The sequence below is a fragment of the Semicossyphus pulcher genome, unplaced genomic scaffold (genome assembly GCF_022749685.1).
Source record: "Semicossyphus pulcher isolate SPU_LCO1_2020_fin unplaced genomic scaffold, fSemPul1.0.p SCAF_6, whole genome shotgun sequence".
In the NCBI taxonomy this organism is placed as follows: domain Eukaryota; kingdom Metazoa; phylum Chordata; class Actinopteri; order Labriformes; family Labridae; genus Semicossyphus; species Semicossyphus pulcher.
The window spans coordinates 11,790,757-11,818,502 of NW_027211737.1; the positions used below are offsets into that span (position 1 = coordinate 11,790,757).

Consider the following 27,746-nt stretch of genomic DNA (forward strand, 5'->3'; position numbering starts at 1 on the left):
AAGACGAGGAGCACAGCTGAAGGTCTGGATGTAACATACAGACAAAGGCAAGTGACTGCTACTGTGGAAGAGGCGACAGGTGAGAGAGGTTTTTTTTGTGTGTGTGCCTGTGCTTTTGAGGCCACATTTGAAAATCTGTTGGAGTTTGGGACAGCACGTGACAATAAGAGAGGGAGATAAAAAAGAAGAAGGGATCAAACAGCAGCACAGAGCTGCTGACCTTTCACATCACACACATCACACACCTCCACATTTCTTTTTTGTTTGTCTGTCTCTCTCCCTTCCACTCCTCCTCCTCTCTTCTGATCGTTCTCCTCATAGAAGCTGAGCTCTTCCAGCTACACTGATTCTCACTAATAGACTCTGTCTATTATACAAATACCTCCTGCTGTGTAGGCACAAGCAAACCTGCAATATGTGTGTGCAGTATGGGTCAGAGATATGGATACAATCCTCTACTGAAGCAGGAAAGGTTAACATAAGGTGCTGACCTTAGCCTAATTAGCTTGATTCAAGCTAATACCATAGTTTAGCTGGACTAGACTTTGCTTTCAGTCATGGATTGGATTGTCAATTTGGTTGATGAGGCCCACAGATACAGACAAGTTAATATTGAGCATTACAGACATTAGCAGCAACATCATGGCATAACTTCTCAGTAAATTTGTGGGCTGTTTTTTTTCATACACAGGTGAATTTCAGAGGATCAACCCTCCTTTTTTCCACCTCTGTCGCACTTGACGTAGTAAACATTCAGCTGCGTAAGCTCTAAAACAAGACGATGAAGAACGTTTCGATGACACCTTCTGAAGAACTTTTGGGGGTCTATGAGGGGCAGGTAAGGGTTATTTGCAGAATGTTAAAGTTCATATCGCTGATCAGATAGGCTAAACGTTTTACTGGGGTTAAGTTCTGTCATATGAGAAGCTTCACTTTGTCTAGTCTTGATAGAAACTCTTTTCTACCGGTGTGGTAGCTGTGGTTAGGGTTAGGTGCATGTCTGTTGAAAAAAAATTGAGAAAAATAAAATGTTACATAAAAATATCAATATAAAATGTTATCAGCAATTAAATCCAATGTAATGAGGTGTGTCTTACTTGTCCAAGTGAGTATTAATATCTGACATTGATTTGAGGACGCTGGGTCACATGACATGGAAGCTATTGAAAAAAAAACTACAATTGTTTCTATAAATAGATGAAAAGAAAAGTATTATAAGTGTCTTCTACTTCTAACTTAAAGTCGAGGTGAAATGAAAAATGTCATTTTAATCCTTTTAGATCACATCCCCAGTGATATTGTGCATCTATTTGACAATATAAGCAAAAAAAATACAGAAAATCCATTTCTTCGTTTTCTTATATCAAAATCAGATAATTTTTTCTTCCGGTAAAACTAAATTTCACGCGTGCTTACGTAAGTTAGCACCAAACAATTTCAACCAATCAATCTGCAACATTTAGCCGCAGAGCACCAAGAACGCTCGGTCAGTTAGCTAGCTACTGCGCTGTGGAGAACGTCTGTCTACGCCCACTTCTCAACGATCCAATCAAATCGCTCTAATGATACGTCCCACCTGCACGTCCTGTTTCACTCGGAAATACGTCACGATACGGAAGCTAGATACTCTCGAAATACCGTTTCAGCTCGACTTTAACTGATGAGTTCAAAATACTCACTCGTGTTAAGTTCAGTACACTGAATGCACTGGGTACTGTTTACTTAACTTATGTCAGTTACCTTAACAATAAAGAAAAGTCAGGTTTCCTCAAATGGTTTGAGTTGCACAAACTTCTCAGGTTTTACAGTGTACTTTACATTAAGTGCTCACATCTTTAAAAAAGTACAGCTTACTCAAACAACACATGTTTAACTAAACACATGATCATTTCACATGATGTGACACAGGTAAGTTCTTTTACTTACTTTTCCCAAGGTAATCTGTTTCCTCTTGTTTTTTTTAAGTAAACTTAACTTGTTAGAATTACAGTGTGTGTTTATGAAATTAAAACCTGTTGTGCCAGGGTAGTTGTTTTCCTGTTTCACGCTCTTATGCTATGCTAAGCTAACAAGCTGCTGGCTTTAGCCTTGTTTTAAATGGACAGATGTTAGAGTGGTATTGATCTTCTCATCTCACTCTTGTGAATCAGTATATATTTCCCAAAATAAAGAATCATTCTTTTAAGAAACCACATTAGATCACTCCAGCTTTCATGAGCTGCTCGCATTTATTGATCTCAGGCCCTGATTGTATTTTTACTGTGATGTCAGTCACAGGGTGATCCCCTGCTGCAGTGTATGACGGATGCAGGATAATGGAGCCTGTCTTAAATGCCCACACTTCTTGTCAGTAAAAACCACAACTTATATTTACAGTATCTTTTAAATGGATTTGAAATGCATTTATTTCTGCACGTTATGTATTTTGAACTGCACCACCTAGAGACAGTATGTCTGCAGTAGCTTATGAGTTAACTATATTTTTGGGGGGGCCTTGGACATTTTACTGACTAAATGATAAATTGAATCAGCGAATATGAAAAAAAAACAATCTTAGTTGCAGCCCTGTAATTGATCTTTTTTTTGTTCCAGCCTTGCTATAGCTCCTAAATCCACTAGAGGACACTACACACCTTTCAGCACACAGCAGAGCAGAACAGCAACTCAGCTAACCAAAGAGGTGAGACAAGGAAATGAAACATGAGATCAAATGGATCAAGTTATTCTGACTATTCCAGGACGAGCTCACTCAGCTGCAGAGCGACAGGAGGATGCCTGCGGTTTTTACACGTCATCAATTTCTGTGTTTCATGTGGAAATGATCGATGAGTAACTAAAACATGGATAAAACAACAGCCACAAAGGAATGTAATATGAAAAGACTGCGGCATGAGCGTGAATGTGTGCCGTGAACTCCTGCATACAAGTGGAAGTCTGTGAGTGCCTGTGTGTACAGTACAGAGCCGGCTGATCAAACACAGAGCTGATTATTCCCTCTCATTTTACTGCTCGCATATTCCAGGGACTGGAGATAAAAAACCCTTTTATCACTTTGTGCTCTCTCCTCACAGAAATGTATATTTTCTTTATAACCTTATCCCCTTAAACCATAACGCAGGTCATTAGAGGAAAGATGGCAGCTTTCTCTGTATTTTCCCACGTCTGCTATCTCCGCCTCGCCCCATCAGCTGCCTGATATGCTCCAATTAAAACGCAACCCACTTCCATGAGAGATTATCCTCTTTTCATAAAACCATCTCAGCTGAGTAATGAAAACAGGGCCTTGTTAATCGAAGCTGTATCATCTTCCTGTATTGCTTCAGACAGAATAAGGTTCAGTTAATAGGTCGGTGGAGACCTGCACCCTACCTGAGAGGGACTCCTATGTGAAAAAAACTGTGACCTGTCTAAGAGGAGGGTATGACCAAGAGAACCGAAACAAAGCAGGAGGCTTTTTTTCATGGAGCATTCATCATGGAGTCTCCTGTTGCCTCTCTACAGAGGACGTGCAAACACTGCTGCACCCCGAGGTGCCCTCTCTGTCTGCACACGTCTCGGGAGAATCTGGGACAGAGGAAGCAGCAGGGGGTAACAGACAGAATGGGATTGATCATTTAAATAGAGAAGAGAAGAATGATTGTGGATGAACAGGAAACAGGAGGGATGAGAGAAAGCGGCTGAGTGTGCTGATTCAGAGGTTTGATGATGTAAAAGGAAAGGACGCAGGAGGAGGACAGAGGATAGACTTACATCTGATCAATGAAGAACGGAAGGCAGGCTAACTCAGGAAGGAGACAAACAGAAGTAAGAAGAAGGGTCAAACAACAACACAACAGTACTTAAAGCATTTAGCTATGTTAAAATATAATATGTAAAATACTCCTTTACAGTTTTGTAGGTTAGTACACCTTCACAGGGTCGCGAGATAAACCTGAGGGGTCACGAGACCATCAATTTAAACTGCGCAACTACACGACTTATTTTACTTGCTTGAATCTTTGCTCATGTGAAAAATCATATCATCTCTTTGGGCCTCAAACATTTATGAAACGTGAGAAGTTTAGAAGGACGTCTCCGAAGTCTCAACAACTCGTAAACATATCAAGAGGACGAGGAGCCAAAACTCTACTGTAATTTTGTATTTTTAAAAGCAAGATAATAATAGTAGGATAATGTGGTGGAGTGGAAGTTTAAAGTAGTTTAAAATAGAAATACAAGTAAAAAGTAAAGTCAAAAAATAAATCTACGCAGTAACTTATCACTACTGATTTAATAGATTGAGATTTTTTGCCATTGCCAGTACATGACCCCCCACCTTTACATTAAGAAGCACGAAGTTAAACCAACAAACCAGCGTCAGGATAAAAGAGAAGATACCTTGAACGATTGTTCCAGTGATGAAGCCAAAGAAGCAGCGCAGCAGCTTCGTGATCTCTCTCTCACACTCTGCTCTGCATGCGTTCATCCTCCAAACTCTCTGACCAGCTGAACCTCCAGCTCCAAACAGGGTAAGAAGGATCAGGAAAATGTGGCCGTCTTAGGAGTCGAAACCAGTCGGAACATCCCACAAACATGGACGAAAGAATCACCGTAAAATGTCTCTTCTTTGGTCTGATGTTTCCTGTTTCTCTCCTCTCTGAAGCTCCTTTTAAACTTCATCCCAGTTTGGTTACAGGTGTTGTTCCCTCCCTCCCTCCCTCCCTCCTCCTCCTCTTCTCCTTTTCTCTCATCTTGTCTCCTCCGCCCTTGCTGCTTCAGAGGAGGTGAACTTTATCGCATGATGCTGTGTCCGTCTTGAAGCTGCTGCTGCTGTCGTTTCATGTGACCGTCCCTGACAAACCGCAACACACACACACGCGCACACACACGCACACTGACTCTCCTCCTGTTCCAGCCTCCATCGGGCCACATGCTCGCCCTCTGAGGTTCATCTCACGTCTCTGATAGACAGAAGTCACACAGAGCGAGCTGACACAGAAATATCTGACAGTTCAACTTCCCCCTCCTCTCTCTCATATCTAATCCCTCTCAGATTACACTCTTCATATCACTCTCTGCCTCATCCCTCTTGTTCTTTGTCTCTCAGTTTCCCCCTCATGGCCTCATTATAAGACTCTTATTTTAACGTGTTGAAGTGACTTTAATTCAGAGATTAAACTTTGTTCTTTGTGTTCTTTCTTTTCTCACTTTAATACAAGAGTTATGCAGAACGGAGAGTAGAGGAGCGAGGCTGTAAGTTTAGATATATAATAACTTCTGAAACAATAGGTTGATTGACTATAACAACTTTTTTGATGATCAATTATTCATTTGTTCTCGCCTCACAGCTTCAACGTAGCGGGCCTTTCTGTGTGGAGTTTGTATGTCCTGTCCGTGAATGCGTCTGTTCCCTCCAGGTACTCCGGCTTCCTCCCGCAGTCCAAAGACATGCTCGTTAGGCTCATCTGTCACTCTGAAATTGCCCGTATGTGTGAGTGTGAGCATAAGGGGTTGTCTGTCTCTACGTGTCAGCCCTGTGATTGACTGGTGATCAGTCCTCTCGCCCAGTGACAGCTGGGAAAGGCAGGGATAATGGATGGATGGAGCACTTTTATTGAAACATCTTTGTGCATTGGTTGTTGAGCAAAACAAGCAATTAAAAGACGTAACCTGTGGCTGTGAATATTATTGATCAGCATTTTGCACCAATTTGTAACAATTAGACTCAAACAAGCCCTTGTGGACGCCCATGTGTGTCATGATAAAACCTGATTAGTGCCACCAAGGCTACAGGCTAGAAGAGACTTTGGAACCACATTCCAGATGTTGTAATCCTTTGAAACTTATTGCAGCAGCAGAACACAGCTTGTGTTTGGCGTCGAGGCTCCGACCTCATCACTCCTCGCGGAAGGGAAACTTGGAGCCTGCAGGTGGATGCTGGGGTGGTGGTGGTGGGGCTGACAGTATGAGCGCAGTACTGGTGCGGGGAAAGCGGCGGCACTGACAGATCAGAGGGATAGACCGGGAATTTAGCAGCTTAAATAGACGCCAATTTGGGAGGAAGTGTTTGCAGAGAAATCAGTGCAGCACGAGTCCCCTGCCTGAACTAGCTTGCAGGCGTCGCTCCATTTATCACGACCATTAAAACGCTGCAGGTGGGACCAACTGCAAATACCATAGTCCAGAATGAGAGTACGATACCAGACCTTTGCTGTCTGTGCAGAAGAGATCAAGTAATGACTTGTATGAAACAACATGACCTCCACCCAAGTCTGCACATTTGGAACGTGGTGAATGTGTCAATGATGTTGCACTTTACTTCATCTGATGTGGCTGTGAGGGTAATTATGAATTACATCACACTGAGCTTAAAAAACATGACGGCCCATTGTCCTCCAGTCATTAAAACCCGACAGCAACAACATCCCGTCTGCAGGAGCTTCAGCTGTCCTGACCTGCAGGCACAGCCTCTCTCTCATCCTATGCCCCCGTTAACAACACCAGCCTCCACTCTTCCTCCGCTCTTTATTTTATTTCCCATATTTATTCTCTGTCTCGACCTCTCCACATTTAAACTAAAGCACAGCTTCAACACCTCCACCACCATCCACCCACCTCTCTGATATACATCTCCATCTCCGCGCTGCTATTTTTAGCAGCTGGTCATTAGCGAGGTGAGGGCTTGCCCGTCCACAATCTCTCTTCTCATGGCATCGCTGAGATAAAATAGATCCCATCACAGCCCTGCTTCTCTTTCTCTTCCTGCTCCTGTTTCACTACACAATCTGCTCTTTCAGCTCATCTGCAACCAAAGACGGGAAAAAAACCAACGTGTAGGATAATGAAGCTGTTAGAAAGTCATTATGTTTGTTAATATGCATCAGGAGAAGTTAAATCTTCAAACACTACGAACACTGAGGAGGAGTAATTGAGGTACAAGGACATTGGTGGGAATCTTTAATCTTTATCTCTTTTTAATTGAGACAGTGATTCAGTTTCTGCACCATGTCTGAACCAGCTGCAGACATTTTTCTCTGCATCTTTATAACTTTGAACTCGGATATTTCATCCGAGCAGCTGTAAGTCCTTCCACCTTTAAAACACCTGAACACCTGGGGCCTCAAAAAGTGCAAAGTTTTAGCTTTGAGGGAAAAACTTGGCGGCACTTTTGATGTGCAGCCAAAAGAGAAAAGGAGAGGCCTACCTGATACACGCAGTGTGTGTGACACAAGGGATAGTGGGATTAGAAGTGATAAGGGCAGGTCACATACAACTGGGTCAAGCTGTCAGATTTCAGCCGCCCACTATAGAGAACTGTTACCTGGTTCGTGAAGCTAAAGGCAGCTCACAATCACACACGTCCGCCTTATTTGGTTCTAAAACGAGGTATCTGTTTCCCTGTTTTTTATTTGATATGCAATAACCTTTAAGAAGGTTTGGAGGAGAATACAGCAGGAGGATGGGGAAAGAGGAGACAGAGATGAAAGCAAGAAGTAGGGAACAAAAAAGAAGCAGGAGAAGAGAAGCGAAGAGAGGAGAAGGTCATAGGAGAGGACGCAAGAAGGTAATGAAAGTTAGAAAGAGGCAAGGAAGGACAGGTAGGAGTAAAGGAAACCAAAAGTTAAAGGAAAAGCAGAAGAGTAAATGGAGAGTGTGAATAAGCAACATAAAAATAGCAAAGGAGACAAGTTGATAGTTAAAGTAATAATCTCAAAGATTTTCTGACCTCAGTCGCTATCTATCGCTGAATGAGGTAACACAGTGGTGATTGAGCCTATGGCCCACTGATGAAAGCCTTTACATTTGCAGTATCACAGACTGGGTGTCTGTGGCGACTTTCAAGGAAAAAATCTCAAGTGCCGCCCAGTTAGTGACACGTTTTCCATCACCCAGCAGTGGTTGGTCTGCCAGAGAGGGTAGGCGGAGCTAAGCGGCTGCTTTTCCGCTCTCTGCAAGTGTTGTGAGTAAACAGTAATCTACTATGGCTGAACAAACAAAGAAAAGATCGATGACTACAGATACAACTTCAACAATAAGTGAAAGTCCAAAGAAAAAGAAACAAACTTGACGCTCAGATGAAGGCAAACAGTCTAAAAAGGAAAGCGACCGTCAGCGAGGAAAATCAAGAGATACAACCGGAGCCGACCGTGGACGTCACACATGCAACACTGTCTGGATATCTGGGAAGTGTGCTCCCGCAATTACTGTTTATCGCCATGGGTGCCGCCAAAGAGAACGAAACTGAGGTCGGGACAGTGAAAAGTAAGTAGTAAAGAAAGATAGGGGAGGACAGGAAGTAGACTAAAAGGATGCAGGTAGTGAATTTGAGATGATGGGCAGCATCAGGGATGTTAAGATTTGGTGGCTGGAAAGGTAGGCAGTAGGGAAGGAGACAAGTAGATAAGAGAAAGAGGAGTCACAAGAAACATAAGGAGAAGCAGAGCCAGGGGGGAAAAAAATGAGGGCCACGCTTAACTAAACTATAACTATGAAAGCTGTTTTGTGTCTTCAGTTAAAGGTGAAGAGTCATCAAGTTGGTGATGCTGCAGCCTCAGTGGAATAAACTATGACTTAACACCAGGATGTAACAACACTAAAAGCTCAGTGACAGACTGAGTGCTTTCATCTCTCGCTCTCTCTGCAGGCTGAGGGTGAGCTGTGCACGATCACAGCTGGACCACAGGGTGGAGCACTGAGACCAAGACCAGGAGCAAGCCAGGACTCAGGCCCAGGTCGTGTGCTCATGTAAATTTGCTTGTTAAAGGGACAAATGATTAGAGGCACAGAGGAGGCAGGCAGGTGTATCAGTATTTCACGTCTGTTCAGAGATAATTAATGGTGCTTCGAGGATGTGAAGACGTTTGATAAATGAGTGTTTGGACCAAATAGTCTCTGGGTACTTGACCCCGAGGTCAATGAGTCAGCTGAGCCCACAGAGGTCCGGCCGGTCAATCCAGCGATCGATTCAAACACTGTTAGTCACACTTGTTGTGCATGCACCACCTCATCACGCACACTCGGCATTTCTACCTTTGTCCTGTGGCTGAGTGCTGGCGATGATCCATTTCACCAGGCAGCACTTCATCAGAGCCTTCCGAGAGAACCGAGGTTTCTGCCACTTCCCAGAATCCTTCACTCTGCCTGGCGCCGGCTCCACGCCGTTGGCATCTCCCAGCAGGCTGCCGTCGCCCACCTTACCATCCGCCTGGAGAGAAAGCGGGGGGGAGAGAAAGTTCACGAGGCTCAGATCTTTAAATGAAGCAGCAGATTACGTGTGTGCTTTGAAAATATGATTAGCCTCTGATCTGAAGGTTCTTCAGGAACTCTTTAAAGAGGTTCACGAAGAGTTCACTTCAACACATCCTCTGTGTTTCACAAGTTTCTTTAATCAGTGTTTCTCTAAAGTTTTTGTTAAATCTGCTGTCTGCTCCAGCTCCACTTTCTGAATGGACACGTGTACTTTAGTGCAGACAGACAGGCAGACAGGCAGAGAGGCAGAGAGGCAGACAGATGGAGGTTTAGAGGGAAATGGATGAGTGACTAACAAGGAGGTATATGCACATTACAACAACTTTCACTGTTATGATCTTATTTTGGGGTTTAAAGTCGATTAATTATCTCAAAACAGTTTTTTGGCCACTAGGGGGCAGTGAACACAACATTGACACACCATCACTGCATAAAGCTGATATTGCAAACATGACAATAAACAGTTGTCTATTGACGTATCCAGCCGAAAAATGATTGTTCACTTGAAGTCATATTTTTGTCCTCCTTGTGAATCCAAGACCCAAAAAAAACCGAGTAAGACCTGTCAGCTTCAGTAAGTAAACGCACCACTCGAATGGAGGGGGAGGAGCAGAGGTCAAATGAGGTAGAAAGTGGATGAAGAGAGGGAGAGGTGTGAGCAAGAATTTTATTATCTCATTCAGTTTTGTTCCAGGTGCTGGATTTTGTGTGAGACAAGCGCCTGCTGTGGCCTCTCTAAGAAGCAAGGGACTAAGACGTTGCTGTGGTCGTTATGTTATCCTTGAGTACCGACCTGCGTGCTGTTATTGGCTGGAGGATTCACATCCCTGCTCCAAGGGTGAGACCCAAAACACTGTAATAAGAAAATTGAGGAAGAGGCCTGACGTCTGGTGGGTAAAAGTGAAGTAAAATAGAGTGTAAACCAAAATCCTAGCCTTAAAAAAAACAGTGAGCTAAAAGACACAAAACCTCTCCAAATACTGGAAGTGAAATGGTTCAAGGGAAGTGCTAATAACATAACATGAAGCCATTTAAGCCTTTGTTAGTGTAAAAATAGACTGCATTCATTCTTTACTGGATAGTAATTCACCTCACCACTGTAAACTCTGACAAATCAAGTTTACTTCAAAAACAATAGGAAACAGATTACCTTGGGAAAAGTAAGTAAAAGAACTTTACTGTGTCGAGTCATGTGAAATGACCATGTGTTTAGATGAACATGCTTCATTTGAGTAAGCTGTACTGTTTTAAAGATGTCAGCATTTAATGTAAAGTACACTGTAAAACCTGAGAAGTTAGTGCAACTCAAACCATTTGAAGAAACCAACTCTTTTATTTATTGTTAAGGTAACTTAAATAAATTAAGTAAACAGTACCCAGTCCATTCAGTGTACTGAACTTAACATGAGTGAGTATTTTGAACTTATCAAAAGAAAGTAGTTTATCTCAACTTACTGTATAAATTCAGTGTATAAGACGCACTTTTAATACATTTTTTTTCATCTATTTATAGAAAAATGTATAGTTTTCTTATCAGGAGCTTCCACGTCATGTGACCCAGTGTGCTCAAATCAATGTCAGATGTTAACACTCACTTGGACAAATGAGACACACCTCGTTACATTGGATTTAATTGCTGCTAATATTTTGTATTAATATTTTTATGTAAAACTTTGTGGGGAGTTTTTTCTTTTTTATTTCAACAGACATGCACCGTCATGATCGCCATTGCAGCTGCCGCCCTGACAACAATCAGCGTTACCGTAGGCTGCCAGCTACCGCTAGCTACCGCACTTCATAGACTAAATAAGTGAATGTAACTAACTGTAATCAGTTACTGCAACTTAAAGTGTTCCAAAAATTACTGTCACTCAAAATGAAGGAGGGCCACAACCATAATTTTTGAGTTACTGCGAATTCACTGGGATGAGTTCGGTCAAGATTGACTGTTAGGTTTTATGTAACAGTTCAGAACTTATTAACAACTTTATTTTAATAATGGTAAATGGGCTGCACTTATATAGCGTCTTTCAAGTCTTATGAACACCTAAGACTACGTGTCACTTTCTCAAACACACATTCATACAGTTATTTAGAGCCGTGCAAGGCAACTGTTCAGATCATTCACACACATTCACTACTCTGGGAGCAATTTAGTGTTTAGTATCTTGGATACTTCGGCATGTAGACTGGATGGGCTGGGGATCGAACCGCCGACCTTATGATTTGAGGGTGACCCACTGTATCCCTGAGCCACAGAAGTTAAATTTTCTTAATTTCTTCGATGCATATTAAAAATTATTATAGTGACATATTAATCAAATGTTTGAACAGCTTTTGCATCCTTCTATTTGAATGTGTTTCCCACACTAACAGTTTTATTAGCCAACACCAGCATCTTGTATTTGCTCCACTCACCATATGGTCATTAAAATGTTTTAATAAAGACGGATCAGCAGTTTGGCTGCAGATACAGATTCTCCAAACGATCCTTTCACACTGAGAGGATACAGGGAAAAGATTTCCTTAGTTTGAAACAGAGAGGTGACGGTTTGTTTCAACACAGGACGGGTTACTGAGGGTTACTCTGGGTACCTTAAAGATGAGACACATGAGCTTTCCAGGAAATCAGGGTGGAGGTGAGGTGACTCTAATATTTCTGAGTTAATCACATCTTTGAAATATCTTCCCCCTCCGATGAATTAAAATCCTGTTTCTGTTCATTTTCATATTCAGCTCCAATTCATCATCCTGACTCTTATTATGCAAGACCGATCCTCCGCGGCTCGTTCATATTCAGCGCTTATCGGCCTCCATCAACGAAAATAAACTTGACATCCACGATTTTTTTTCCTCTAATATGTTTTTCAATTCCTTTCCCCTCATATCTCGGCATCATTTCAGGGATGATTTAGCGAGAATGTCTTTTTCTTAAATTCCCAAGAAGCTCCATTAAGCTGCTCCTGCTGGGTGCATGCAAAACACACACGCACACACACGCACACACACGCACACACGCGCACAAACACGCAGAAATCACCCGCTCATACATGTGTACACTGGAGCAAGTGTGGGGAGGAAGATGAAAGAGGTGAACGCAGAACAAACAGCAGCTCTGTTTACTCTGCGGGGAGGAGAGGGAAGCAAAGGATGACAGAGGGAGGAGAGGGAGATGGGAGGACACACACATACACACACACACACAAGCACACACAGAGGATTTTAAACGCCTCTTTAATCCCATGGGAGTCTGCCCATGCAAATCCTTTACTTTAAGGTAGTGAGAGAGAATTAGAAAGAAAGAAATAGAGAGAGAAAGAAAAAAAGGAAAAGATGTGAGGAGAACAAGGTCCTGCTCGTGTTCCTGGAAGAACTGAAGTCAATTAGCATAATGAATTCTGGCCTATCTGAGACGAGGAGCAAAAGGACAGCCAGAGGACGGAGGGATGGAGGGATGGAGGAAGATGGAGATATGGAAGCTCTTTGCGAGGCTTTTCCTGCACGTCTTCCACATGAGGAGATAAAAAGAGCGTGAGAGGTGAGAGAGGAAAGGGCAGGAAAAGAGGAGGACAACTGCAAGGAGGGAAAGAGGAGAGTGAGCATGTGCATACATACACGCACACACACACACACACACACACACACACTGACTGGTAACATAATGACAACACACTGAAACGGAAAGAGGTAATGGAAACTCCTCTATTTATCCCGACACCTATTTATTCACAGATCAACGCTGGCACACGGAGGGAGGAGTAAAAGAAGAGGGGATGAGCTCAGCAGCGACTCACTCCTTCTTCTTCTTCATCTTTATTTCTTGGCAGACGTAAATTTAAAGGAAAGAATTGTTTCACCGCTCTGCTTTTCAGCGGAAAACGCGCAAATTGGAAAGATGAGAGCCGGTTAGACAAACAGATGCAGACAGACGCAGTGTAAACACGAGAATATTCAGCACTGCGTTAGTTGTTTATTCATGGAACACTGGACACTCAGGCGTACCCACAATTATAGCACACGCACACACACACACGCACACACACGCACACACACAGATTCAACTAGTTTTTTTTTTTATCATGTTCTTTCTTAACGCTTCAGTTAGCTTTGTCCTGGGGCAGCACTTCCCTCTTAATGTCTGCACAGCATCCTCTGAACCACACACACACACACACACACACACACACACTCACACACACACACACACACACACACACTCACGCACGCTCTATATGGCAGAGCATGTACCCACAGTGCTCAGAGCTAACAGAGCAGCGGTGCAGATCGTTATACTCTTGTTATAAATTATTGAATATCAGTGGCTGTTGTTGGTTCCATGAATGTTGTTTTACATGAAGTGTGACCTTTGACCTCATTACAGGAAGTCTTCTCACCGGGAGTCCGCGGTACGTGATCAGGACAGCACAAAGCAGGTCTCTCCAAGGATGGTTGGATCAATCTGGAAAGTATTGATTTGCCTGATACAAAGTGTTCAGTCTAATCAGTCAATTCACAGCTCACAGCTCGAAGGTTCCTGGTTCGAATCCCAGTTCGGACGTAGTGGGCCTTTCTGCGTGGAGTCTGTATGTTTTCCCCGTGCATGTGTGGGTTCCTCCTCTGCATACTCCTGCTTCCTCCCACAGTCCAAATACATGCTCGTTAAGTTAATTGGTGACTACCCGTAGGTGTGAATGTGAGCATGAATGGTTGTCTGTCTCTGCTGTGTTTGAAATGCCAAACTATACTAGCAGTACGTACGTATGCAAACAAAAGCAAAATTTACAGTACGCCAAAAATGCCCGGATGTCGTACTGATTCTGAACAAATCTCCAGTATGCATCGGACCAGTCTACCTCGCCTACTGTATCCCAGGAGCACGTGAATGCACGTCCAGAGTCAATTGGAATACAGCCCATTAAAAGACGGGAAAAAAAGTGTTATCTCTGTCCAAGGCCAACACTCATCTCCCTCTTCTCCCGGTTTGGCCTCACTTTAACCCCTTGGTTAATCACATGTAGCCTTTGCAATTTCGTTTCTTAGATTTCCTTTCATATATATTTGTTTCCTGCTGGACACAAATAATCAGAAGAAAAGAAACCCAACAGCATCAAAGGATGAAACTGAGCTGCACTTCCTGCTACGCAACAACCTGTACAAAGACAGAAACCTCAAACTCTTTGCTTAAATTCTCAAACATCAGAAGTTTGACACTCTAAACAAAAAATCAATATTTACTTCAGAAGCTGACGTTTCTGTGGAAGCAGCAAAATATGTCAGAGCCTGAGGGAGAACCAGAATGACAATACAACTGAACTGAGACCATTCAAAGTCTGCCTCTTCTTTTTGAATGTGATTTTATCTCCTCCATATATATTCTTCTACTTTATATTTTAGAATTTATTTTGATTTGTATCCCCTCTCTTTTTGCTCTGTTCTTGTTCTCCACCAGCTCCTGAGGGAAATATCTCTGCCCATAATCGAGCTGCCTGAAGTATCAAATGAAGTTTGTCCCGTCGGCAAAATGTTGCACATTTTCAAATTGTGCATAAAAAAGTGAAAATACTCCTGGATTGTTGCAAAATAAATTCTTCATTTTCTATCTTTGATTTGACAGGAGCTCTTCTAACAGCATCACCGTCTTCTGCATACGCCAGATATCCCAGATAACCATATGCCTACGGTTAAAGTTGTAATCTCAGTTTCGTTGGTGATAAATGGTAATTGTGGGAGCACACTTCCCAGATATCCAGACAGTGTCGCATGTGTGACGTCCACGGTTGGCTCCGGTTGTAACTCTTGATTTTCCTCGCTGACGGTCGCTTTCCTTTTCAGACTGTTTGCCTTCATCTGAGCGTCAAGTTTGTTTCTTTTTCTTTGGATTTTCACTTATTGTTGAAGTTGTATCTGTAGTCATCGATCTTTTCTTTGTTTGTTCAGCCATAGTAGATTACTGTTTACTCGCAACACTTGCACAGACTGGAGAAGCAGCCGCTTAGCTAATAAAAGGAAACCTACATGTTACATAAAAACATAGTTGCTTTAGTTAAAGGCCTGTATATTTGGGCGAGCCAGTGCTTAGTGGTAGAGTTGGCGGATCGCTCCCTGACTGCTGAAATCTACATATTGAATCACCTTGGGCAAGACACTGAACCCCAAATTGCTCCGAAGGCGTAGCCGTCAGTGTATGACTGTTATAGATCCTGACTGGAGATTGGCGTAGCAGCCTCTGCCATCAGTGCATGAATGTATGCGAAAAGGGTGAATGTGAGAGTTAGTGTTAAAGCGCTTTGAGTGGTCTGAAGACTACAAAAGCACTATATAAGTACAGTCCATTTAGCTTTTTAGTTATTGTTTCTTCTTTCATTTTCTTTCATTTAACAACAGGGTGGCATGGACAGGACGGGATGATCAATGGAGTCAGAGATGAAAGAGGAGGAATGATGTGAAGGGAATAGAGACAGGGAGAGCTGTAGTCTTGTAATGTCATATTACCAGATGGGAGTTCCATTAATAAGTTATATATGATTAACATTCAACCAGGCCACAGCAGAGATACAGCGTGTCTCTCCCTCTCTCTCATGTTCTGCTAAAAGCTCGCATGTACTCAGACTTTTTCTCGTCTGTTCTGCCCGGCTGCTTCTTCAAGGTCAACATGTGTTAAACAGTCCACTCCGGGGGGAAATCCTCTGAGTCACAGATGATGAGAAACTCTCTGAAGCAGTCACAATAACCTTTCTGTCTCATGACATCTGAGCTCATCTAACCGTACATTTTAGAGACGTAGAAAGCAAGTCACTTAAAGCTGAGGGGAGGCAACTTTGAAAAAACAACAAAAACAGCAAAGCCAGAATTTAAAATATCCAACCAGAGAAATGTGAACGCCACTGCTCCCAAAACAATGAACATTAGTCTGTCTCCCTCAGGTACACTTCCTGTCCAACTCCCCTCGACGGCCACTTTAATGCAACTACCTCTCTAACTGGCTCGCTGCAGTCTTCTTGTTTGTCTTGAGTATGTTGTGTGCACTATTTTCTTAGCACCTGGTCCGTGAGGGCTCACAGGCTCACAGAAATAGTTTCGATGAAATTATGCTTTTTATTATGCCAAAAGAAATATGTCCATTAAACCATAATAGAAATATAATATAACATAATGGAAAACTGTACCAACATTTAACATATAATTTTTTAGTATTTAATGAATATCTGCCAATTTACAAACCATTGACACCCACCACTATTAATATTAGACAAATCATGACACATGAGCAAAGCTGTGCTAAGAGAGTCGGTTGTTTGGCCTTCACACCTTTTTATAGATTTTGTTACAAACCTTTTAACAGTTTTATCATCAGCTGCTAGCTATTGTCTGTGAAGACATCTAAAGAGCAGAAAACTAAAAAAAAAAAACCCACACAAACGTATGTGAGACGGCAAGACGTGTAGAGACAACATTCAGAGCTGAGACTTAAGAGCAGACAAGAACGGGCTATAAATAAACAGAGACCCCAATGCAAACATGCACACAAATATATCTCCCTTTACATCTCACACATACAACAACCGCCCACATACCCTCCTGCTGCTCAGTGATAAAGTATGAAGGAGTGCAAATAATACAGATAACAAACAACCAAACAAAAACAATCAACTCAGGTTCAATAAAGTGTCGAACTGGATGCTTGCTAAACGTACATGTTTTAACGGTGTGTATATAAAGAGTCTGAAGTGTTGAATGTTCATTAGCTTTTCAAAAAACAAGAACACGAGCAGAAGTGTGTTAATGGATTGAACAATTATTTCTGTCTGCTCTAACAAAAGCTACATGCTTGACTGTCCGGCTAACTAGCTTACCACCTACAGTTACGTAGCATAACTTTCAAGGGTTTAGGCTAATGTTAGCGGCTCGGAAATTATAAATACTCATGTATGTTGAGCATCCAAGCAGGGCTTTATTTACAATAAAACAATGTGATGTAGTTATCGTGTACACAACTCAATATGTTGTAAACACAAGATAACATTTTTCACTTAAAATCTACTTTACACAGAAATAAGAAGAGTGGTGTTTCTTCATCCTCTTGTCATATGGATCATCGACTGGTGAGGATGCTAACTTGTTGCCAGTGAAGTATTGTTACATCTCCGTAGCCAAGAAGAGTCTATTTAATTTGCCTTTATACATTAACAGTAGCTTGTATAAGAAGTTGACCTAGCCACAGTTAAGTCAAGTAAAGTTGTGATTTTAGGATCACAGCCGTCACCATGTTCATGTTTCTCTGTATCCAGAAGTGACTTTATTCTGAGGAGAAGCTAGGGCTGGAGTGGAGCAACACGTTAGCAAACTAAATGACTAGCTAACGCTAGAGCTAGCAAGGCGCACCCTAGATTTAAAGAACCTGTGATATTACGTGGGAGGCTAATTTTAGCTAGGGTTAAAACAGGCTTTGAACAGAATGAAGTTACAAATAAATCAAACAGCTTACGGTTCAGAGTACAACACAGCACTGAACAATAATGCATTTAGCTAACGTTGACTTGTTTAGCTAGTTAGCTAAAGCTGTCAAAATGTACTAGTTGATTTAAGCCAACGAAATGACAAACTGCTGTTTACAAGCCTACAGATGAAATATGTGCCAACTGTGCGAGCAAGAAAAAAATGACAGACGTAGCACAGTGTTAATTTTGTAACGAAAATACTGACGAAAAATGACATTCACAAGCTAAATTCTCTCGTCATTTTGACACCAAAACATGTAAACACAGGGCCCAGCTATTATGTAAGCTGATAATAACTTAAAAAAATTACCAATTGATTTAATTAGATATTAAAATTAGCCATGAGATCATATTACTTCCTTTGGTCTCTTTATTCAGTATCTTCTAATCAGTTCAACTCTCCTTCATAAGACTCTTGAATCACCGTGCTACTTCAAAAACTAACCTACTTCACTTGGAAGTGAAATGAGAGTGTACACACACACACACACACACACACACACACACACACACACACAAAGGAACACAACAGCATTCATTTAATCAGCTGTCCATATACTCATATTCACACAGGATGTGGACACACATCTGTCCTCCGTCTCCTCACCTCTTCATTCCTTCCCATTTATTTTACAGTCAATCACTTCTCCATCTCTGCTGTAGCCACATACACACACAGCTCACACACCTCCCTCACCATAATGTCACCTGTCACCAGGCCGCTGTCCAGGTGAAGCAGATACACAACCTTGTCCCCCAACATAAGTCAGGTGGACTCAGCCCGTGACAGTGTGAGTAAGACCATATGCGTGTTTGCGTGTGTGTAAGCCCATGTGTTGCAGAAAGAAAAGGAGCAGGCATGAGGAGGAGGAGGAGGAGGAGCGCAGTGACAACGACTGACAGCACAAAGGGAGAGACGCAGTAAATACTTTATTAAAACCCTCACACATAAATACTACCATGCATCAGGGGTTTCCCACAGAGGAGCCGAGCTGTGCATGAGGGCGAGGCGATCTCAAATCTCTGCATGAGTAGGACATGATTTTTTTGGTGTTTGGTTGCATTTTGTGTTTTGGTAGCGCTGTGTTTGGTTGGTGCGTTGAGCTCTGATGGCCACCTTATGCTCCTTTAATCGTAAACTCCGAGATCAGTTTACTAATGACGAGGAATCGAATCAGCCTGTGGAAACTGTTGGATAAAGTCTCCGTGTTCAGTCCAGGAAAGTAAACCTGGTCATACAGTCAGGGGTTGAGACAGCAAAGCGTTACAAACTGAGAAAGATGTGCTTGTTTACCAGGCAGCAAAGGCCGGACATAGTGACTGTTGCATTATGGGAAATGAAGGATCTAGCACTTTGCTTTGCTTCAATGATGGATTTAAAGTCTGGACATATCTGCCTCTGCTGATTCAATCTGATACTTTAAGAACCCCGTCTGTTCTGAATCTGGGGAGCAACATTATATCATGTATACACTTATAGAAGTGAGGTTAAAGTACGACTAATTGACAACATTAAGCAAACATAATGCTGTTTAATTATGAATGCATCTTTACATTTTCTTCTCATACTGGAACATCTGGAAAACTTAGATGGAGACTGTTTTAAATTAGGTTTCTATAAAATATGCTCTTGTCGCAACACCATCATAATTAGAGTTTTGTTGTGGCTCTGGCCGTGCCACCAGTTGTTCCTCCTGTTTCTTTGTATCTGCCTGTATATCTCCCCCGGTTCTCCATCCCCTCATCGCCAGATTGTTGTTTCAGCTGCGGTAGACTACGTCTCAGGCCTTTCATTGATTTTGATACCGAAGCAGTTCATTGCTCTGCATTGTTCGACTCCGGTTTCTCATCGTGTTCCCTCTCTGCCATAGGATTAGCACTCTCCCCATCTGCCTTCCTGCCTGCCTGGCTGTCTGCCTTAACCTGCTGGATCCTCCCTCACCTTGCCCCACTCCACCAGCCACACTCACACCCTTGCCTTGCCTAGCCCCCGGTCTGCCATATCACTTTTCCCTCTGCAACCTTCTGGATAACATCCACCCATCTCCATCTCCCTTTCCCTCCAATAAACCTCATTACTATATCCCAAAAACCTGTCTGTGTTCTGCATCTGGGTCCACTGGTCGTAACCGGTTTTTATTGTTATGTTTAGGCGCTGTCAACATTAAGTTTAGGTAAGGGGAAATGTAAATGAATAAAACTGTACTAACTCTATAACTAGGAGGGTTGACTTATAAGTGCCTATTTTATTTCCCCCGCATGTTTTTAATTTGCTCATTTGCTCAAATACCTAATACAAGCTACATCATGTTTACCCTACAAGGACCCGAATAATACACCCAAATTATGACTCGTGCAAGTCTGAATCAAAGGTGGAATCGTTGAAATCTTGTTGCAGAGTTACACAGACCCGTAGGTGAAAGCTTCGAGTGGATGGTTAATGAAGTCTGTGACTTGACCACTGGAGTCGCATCCCAATTCGCACATCAGGGCCCTATATGTGTGGAGTTTGCATGTTCTCCCTGTGCATGCATGGAGGTTATCCAGCTTCCTCCAACAGTCCCAAGACATGCTTGTTAGGTTCATTGGTGACTCTAAAATTGCCTGTAGGTGTGAGTGTGAGCGTGAAAGGTTGTCTGTCTCCTGATTGACTGGTGATCAGTCCAAGGTGTACCCCGCCTCTTGCGCACTGACAGCTGGGATTGGCTCCTGACCCCCCCGCAACCCTGAACACCATAAGCGGTATGGGTGGACGGATGGATGGATGGACAGTAACTATTCCCCCCAGCTTTCCCCAAACCATGAAGTTTGAATGGCTGAGCCTCACCAAAGTCAGCCGTAAATCTCTTCCTGTTTAAATTTCTTTTAACTGTTACACAAGAAACACAGTGTGCTCTAATCTCAGCCTTATGTAATACAAGTGAGTCTCCTTGTTACGCATATGTCTTAATAAATAAGAAATAACTCAACACAGAAAACAAACAGTGACCATGACGACAAAAATATGTTTTTATGGAAAATAAAAACAAGTGGAGTTCATCTTCACAGATGCTGAAGGAGAGTTAGAGAGCCGGACTGATGGACTCGTGGACGTGTGCCATCTTCTAACCAGCATCTGTAACCTTCACTGAGGCATTGATAAAAAAAACATGGGTATCACTGTATATAAGAGGTGGCTGCTCACAGAGCGGCTCTCTAACATGAAGCCTGCAGCCTCCTGAAGCAAATCTGCAGCCTGACGGTCGAGAGCTGATACTATTTGTGTCCTGACTGCTTGAGCCTCTCAGTATGGCTGTCAGTGTGAATCAGTGTGTCTGTGGGAGGATGGCACTTCCATATGGACTGCATGCTGTTCATGTGTGTGTGTGTGTGTGTGTGTGTGTGTGTGTGTGTGTGTGTGTGAAAGAGAGAGAGAGAGAAAGAGTATTGATGTGTGAGCCTTCATGTGGAGAAAGAATTAATACTCTGGGGAGCCTCTGAGCGATAGAGGAGCCGTGTTTCAATTATCAGCTCCTCCTCTCCTCTTCTAACACACACACACACACACACACACACACACACACACACACACGCACACACACACGCACACACACACACACGCACACATATCAGACCATGCCAAAAACATCTGATTGCCCTATTCTGACCTGTCATTCGTCTCTGTGTAGGTCAATAAGTACACAGATAGATAACAGATGCGTTGCATGAACATGACATGCATTAATTGATCAGTGTTTTTATTCAACAGCAGCATCTTTGTACCCTGACGGTCGATATTATATTGAGCAGTATAATCACACTGTGTGTGTGTGTGTGTGTGTGTGTGTGTAATGTGTGTTACTTTATGTGCACGCCTAATTATGCTCAAAAAAAGACATTCCCCATTTGGACTAATTAACCACATCACAGCTAATTTACAGAGATAAATATGCCTCCTTTTAAAGCCGATCCAAAGCAAAATAAACCAGAGAGAGACGGAGCTGTGTCTCACTGCAGCATGCTGAGGAAAAGTGTCCTCTGAGTTTGGTGTAAAGTTGGACCAGAGGTGTGCGCCGCCCCTCCCTGCTCCCACATTAAAGGATATGGTTACCACAGCTGTTCAATTATTCACATCTACCAATCACTCCACCTATTGAACAGGTGGCTCCTCACACTGTATCGCATGCAGCACAAAGCACTGAGAGTGTGCGTTGTCGTCAGCCTGTCTGCTGTAGGGTCACTGATCTGTGTGCAGGCTGATTGCGCGTGCTTTGATTGACACGCAGCGACGTGGAAAACTGCAACATAAGGCCGAGCCTCTTAATGGAAAAGTCCACCATGAAATACTCTGTGATGTTACGAAAGCTTTAAAGTCACAGTGACAGTTACGTCATATTTATCCTCAGCACAGTTAGAAAAAAAGAACTGTGCTGGTTCTGCCATCTAAAACCAACATTTCATTTACAGACGCCACATGTTCCCTGCGTCTGTTTGGAGCATCAGCTGTGCATGTCCTCAAATATTAATGCTAATATGCGTACGTGAGATGCAGTGTGCGCATGACCAGTAGGGGCAGTGTAGAGGCAGAGGGGATGTGACAGGGTCGACACAGCAGCAGGGACAACAATGGCAGAAAGCTTTGAGGACAAGTTGCAATTATCCATATCTGTACGATGTGTCATTGCCACTGCACAGAGACAAACATGCCTGTCAAACAGCTGGAGACAGATACATTCTGTTTAAGAAGTCGACATGGAAACCTGCGAAGCTAAATGGAAACAAGTCCGGGGCCGTTACGTGTGTGCACGGAGGAAAATGTTGGAGAAATGGAGCAGGGGCGGTCCCACAATTAACATGATATTAACCTCCTTGAATGACGCCATGTCTGCTGTTTACATCCCGCACATGTGGTCGTTGCATTCGGACTGAGCTCTTTGGTGCGCCCTCTAGAGGTATCCTCCAGTACCACGTGTAGTGCATAGACAAGTATGTGAACAATTACTTTCATGACGCAGGTGGTTGTGTACGCAAATGCAAGCTTAAAAGGCAAGTATATCTCTGGCCTAAAGGTTATTGTAAAGATATATGAACTATAAGGGCACTTAAAAGCCAACAGTCTGATGTCGCTTTGTTGAGAACAGAGAGTTAATTACCAGAGTTGTCAAAGCACTTTGTAAACTCTTTTTATTAAAGGTGCTACTATTGATGAAAACTTTTTTCAACACTATTGCTATTTATTTTCATTCAACACATTCAAAACACACACAAATGATAGACTTGCATCTGTTTTCACCATGTCGAGTTCGTAGTCCTGCGAGCTAGTGGTGCGGTCGTTGAGCTCAGCCTACGTTAACGTTGATTGTTGTGAGGATGGCGGTTGCCCCGGCGATCATGACGGAGCTTGTCCGTGACGAAGCTTTAGCTCAATTATAACGCCATCGTCTGGGTAAAACACCTCTCTCTGCATTTTATACTGCCATATTGGTCGCACCGGTATACAGGATGCAGCCCACTTTTTAGGATTGAAAGTGCGTCTCTCTCTAGACTGACAGAACTCCTGTGCTGCTGTCACTACATGCGTGTACAGTGAGTAAGTAAAGCTCACGTTTTCCGCAGCTAGCAGGACATGTGAGACAGGTTCACGGATAAGATGAGTAATGAGGATATTCTACACTGTTGTTGTTGTCAACAAATCCCATCAAACACCCGAGCATCCACGTGTTAATCCATACTTACACCTGACTCACCACTGCAACTCTGCATGGATGCAACATGTGTGATGAGACCATGAAATTTCATCTTTTGACTTGAATCCAAACAGATGTAGAGCAGTGAGTCGAGGGTTTGCAGCTGAAACAGATCTGCTGGATGTTTAAAAGGACTCGGTTACTGCTCCCGCAGCTTTAGGCTTTCATATATACAGTGCAGCCGGCGTAACTCCGGGGTAAACTGGGCAACTGCGTGGGACTTTTTCCAGCAGGACAGAATATTTGGGATCAACTCTTGATGTACTAAAGTGCCATCCTGTGATCAATTCGCCTTCAATGCTTAGAAAGGATGCTAGCTGAATCAAATGACATGGAAGTATCTACCCATGATAAGAGCTGGTTGAATTCTCTAAATGCTAAGAGAAGAAGCTTCGGTGCTTCTCAGCTTATTTCCTTAAGCAACACTGGACTGGAGCGCTAAAGGAAAGGAGATTTTACAGTGACGCACCATCCAGTCGTTCAAAACATAAACTGAAGATTCGTTTTCATACAATCATAGTGAGGAGGAGGGTGAGCATGAGCAGTCATTATCATAGCGACACTTTAGTGACGTGTGGCCTATATTCCTTTTCTTATTTCAATTCAAACCGAAGTAAAGAAGTTACATTTTTCCCCGGATTGTCGATGATTGAATAGCGTCAAGAACGAAACGGCAAGAACGCAAAGGACCAAGTATCTAAAGCTGTTTTTACTGTATGTATAAACTTCGGAGAATAATCGGTGTTGCCAACCACCAGATTTAAACCAGATATGTTGAGGTGATGGGGGAAGTTTGGGTAAAGTAAGCACAATGACTAGACGGTAATGAGGGGTGTTTTTGCATTGATAGCAACACATGTACAGATGTGGATGCAGCTGCAATATCAGCGAGACATCAAGCAGAAAACAGACTCGTGTTACATTCTATTGAGGTCAAGAAATAGTTATTAGGAAAGACATAGGGCGTCTTTTTTCTTTTTTTGGCCGCCCCGTCGTGCAACAGTGTGTCTCAGTTATTTGTTCTTCAATGTTTCAGGACAGAAAAGAGCAGCTCTGAGCTCTGAGGAAAAACATCTCTGAGGCTCTGGCTCCACAGAAAACTTGTGTTTTTATCATCAATACACCAGATCTTTCCTGAAGCAACCACATCCAAGCCTGCATCACAAAGACATTCTTAGAAGCACTGAGCCTTTTGCAGACTGGAGTAAAATCTGATCTATAATGATGTTACACGGAGGAATATGTTTGGACTCTTTGTGACAGATCTCACTGAAAATCACTCAGAATAAGAGGCTGAAAACTCGATGGATCACAGTCATTATTCTGCTAAAAACACGGTGAAGTGAGTCACACAGTGAAATATCAGACACCCTGAAGCCTCGCAGCGGGGGCTCCATTCAAACACCTGCACGTCGATAAGCAGAGAAAAGAGACTAATCTGAATGTTGAGGGAGAGAGGGACACCGGCAGACATCAAGCTGCTGCTGATAAATTGACCTGTTTGACCTTTAAAAACACGGAACAGGAGAGGAAGGATGTTTGAAAGCAGCAAACAATAAAAGCTGAGCTGAGCTATTGTGATGTTTTTTTGATTGATTTAAGTCAATATTGCTTTTTGCGTTTTTGCTTCTCAAATCAGGGAATTTGTTGCTTTTCCAGTTTTTTTCTGATATTAAGCTGAATAATTTCACATTCTTTAACTGTTGGACTGAACAAGCCATTTAAACGTCCCCTCAGACTTCAGGGAATAGTGATGAGCAGTTTTTTGGATGTTCAAAGGTCGAGCGATTCATTGATTCATTCAGAAAACCAGCTGCAGTAATTTAAGCAGTTTACAAGCAACAATAAATGTTTCATCGTTTTATTTGGGATATTTTCAGGTTTTCGGATGTGTCCGTGCACGTTTACCGAACCTCTTTTGGTTCTTGACAAAACAGGACATTTCTAAATGTCACCACCGGCTGTGGGACCTTGTGACGGACATTTGTCACAATTTGCTGACAATCTTTACTCTAAACGAGTTATTGATTAGTCCAGGAAACAGTCTCCAGATTACTTGATAATGGAAACAACATTTTTTGCAGCTTTGCAGCGTTACAAAGCCGTTACTAAGACCAACCTGTACCATGATGAATCAAAGATGTGAACATGCATGCAAAGAAAAGCTTCCAGGCTGCAGACCTCAGCTGATTGATCACTGGACTTTCTGACTGATGTATTGACCCGTTGAGTGATTGATGATGAGCCTCACTGCTTTCACTTCAATATCCAAGCACAGCCTCTTCATATGAGAGATGCACCCTCATCCATCAGTGACCTCATGTGTGCATCTGTGCGCAAACAAGTATGAAACTTTGCAGAAAGGTTGCACTCTCCTTTCTGAAACTGAATCATGTGCAGCTGTGCAATCCTCCCTGACCCCACTCAGTTTGCATCAGCAGTAACAGGTTTTTCTTCATCATTGAGGAGGGACTCAGGAGCAGATCACCCTGTGAGCATTAATGAGCCTTCAAGGTGTTGGGAGTCACTTTAGGAAGGCTTGCCTTTCACTTTACAGTTTATTACCTCCGATCTGAGACTCAGAGTCTGCTTAGAGGCAAACACGCATCCGCAGAATTACAAACACAGCCTCCCCTCCTCTTCCTGGAATCGGGGATTTAAAGCAGACTGCGCGGATTTGACTGTAAACCAGACTCTATTTAGAGGTTTTTGAAGTCACGCGTGAATCACTTGGAGCCACACGAGGAGGTCTCAAACACTCAGTGTAAAATAATCTCACGGATTAACCGCACAAAATTGGCGGAGTGAGAGGGGAGGAGGAGACGTGATGCTAAGTGACACTTTGCTGGAAACCGTCTGCAGAGACGCGTCTCTCTCCCGCACAGCTCCACAGCCTCCAGCGCAGCAAGGATTACATAACTTCACTCTCAAACTCCGCTTTGGGCAGAATATGAAAAGTGGGAGCAAACGAGTCTCTGGTGGTTGTGGAGGAATTTTAAAAAAGCATCAATATAGCCAACAAGTAGCCTGACTCCACGCGGATTTAACTTAAGACGCGTTTTGTTCGCTTTTGCCTCGTGCGTAAAGAGAACACAAATCCTCATCTCCTTCTCTCGTGCGGTCTTCCACTGGATAATAAAAGCAGCATTATATTCATGTCTTACCTGCATGATTCTCTGTGTTGTAACGGCGACACTGATGCCTGCTTTCTGCCAGAGTGTGTCCTCTCTGCCCGGACTCTCAACCTCCGACTGCCGCTCCGCTGCCTGCGAAGGAATGCGCGCACACACAGGCCGTCACACACGCTCTGACACACACTCACACACACACACACACACACACACACACTCTCGCGCGCGCGGAGGAGAGATAAAGAGGGAGGGTGGGGTAGGGGTGGAGTGAGAGGGGTGTGCAGCCAGTGGACAAGTGGACCTTCAATTTTTACAGCGTGATGATGATGTGAGGACAAAATCAACAGGCTGGATGAGGATTCTATTCTCCTGTTGGATGAGGCTGAAAGAGATTAAACACCTGGACTCATGATGATGTGGCACACCAGGACACTGCAACATAACGTATATTCAGACACATACTGTTCATAGAGTTTCTAACCTTCATTTATTTGTATTTTCTTCCTCTCTTTATTTAAATACTCCTGGATCTTGTGCTGCTGCTAAAAATATCTTTCCAACAACACAGCACTTATAAGCTGCAACTAACACCTTTATAAACGGTTACTAGATCATCCACTGATGTGTAATAGATCAATTACAAGCGATTAATAGGAACATATCTTTGTCTATCTGATGTTTATCCTCTTCAATAGACCACCTACCTTGTGTGAAAGCAGCTCTACCGTAATGCCTCCTTTTTAGCATTCATAAGCTACATATTAACAACAGCAGTAACACACTATAAGGTAGTTTCTAAGTGAGGACTTTATCCACGTTAATTACCTCCTATGAAGTATTCAGAACTCACAGTTTACCACAACAAACATGTAACCATATAAAACATTTATACTGTGTGTTTAAAGTGTTTCTGCTGCATGTGGACCCATTTGTTAACGAGTTATTACAGCTTTATTGCTTATAATCACAGGTGTAACTCAGCTTTGCTGTTGGTTTATTGAAGAGTGAGAGACCTAATGGACCTGAAGAGCTAAAAGATGATAATAATTAACCAAACCTGGCAACCCAAAATGTGTTTATGGTTTCATGACTCCTGTATGAAGCGTTGATAAAACTTCTCTATTGCCTTCATCAGGTGTCATCCTGGAGAGAATCATGCGATT

The 27,746-nt window shown here is 42.8% G+C and overlaps 1 protein-coding gene across 1 annotated transcript in view; it reads right to left on the reverse strand.

The window, feature by feature from the left end:
- Positions 1-26,695, reverse strand: part of kcnip3b (Kv channel interacting protein 3b, calsenilin) — a 44,755-nt gene extending 18,060 nt beyond the window's left edge. Inside the window, exons 1-2 of the mRNA XM_069682385.1 lie at positions 26,617-26,695; positions 9,010-9,184 (exon numbers count right to left, since the gene is read on the reverse strand). Coding sequence (XP_069538486.1) covers positions 9,010-9,184; positions 26,617-26,622 — 181 coding nt within the window. The 5' untranslated portion in view covers positions 26,623-26,695. The remainder of the gene's footprint in view (positions 1-9,009; positions 9,185-26,616) is intronic.
- Between the last annotated feature and the right edge of the window lie 1,051 nt (positions 26,696-27,746).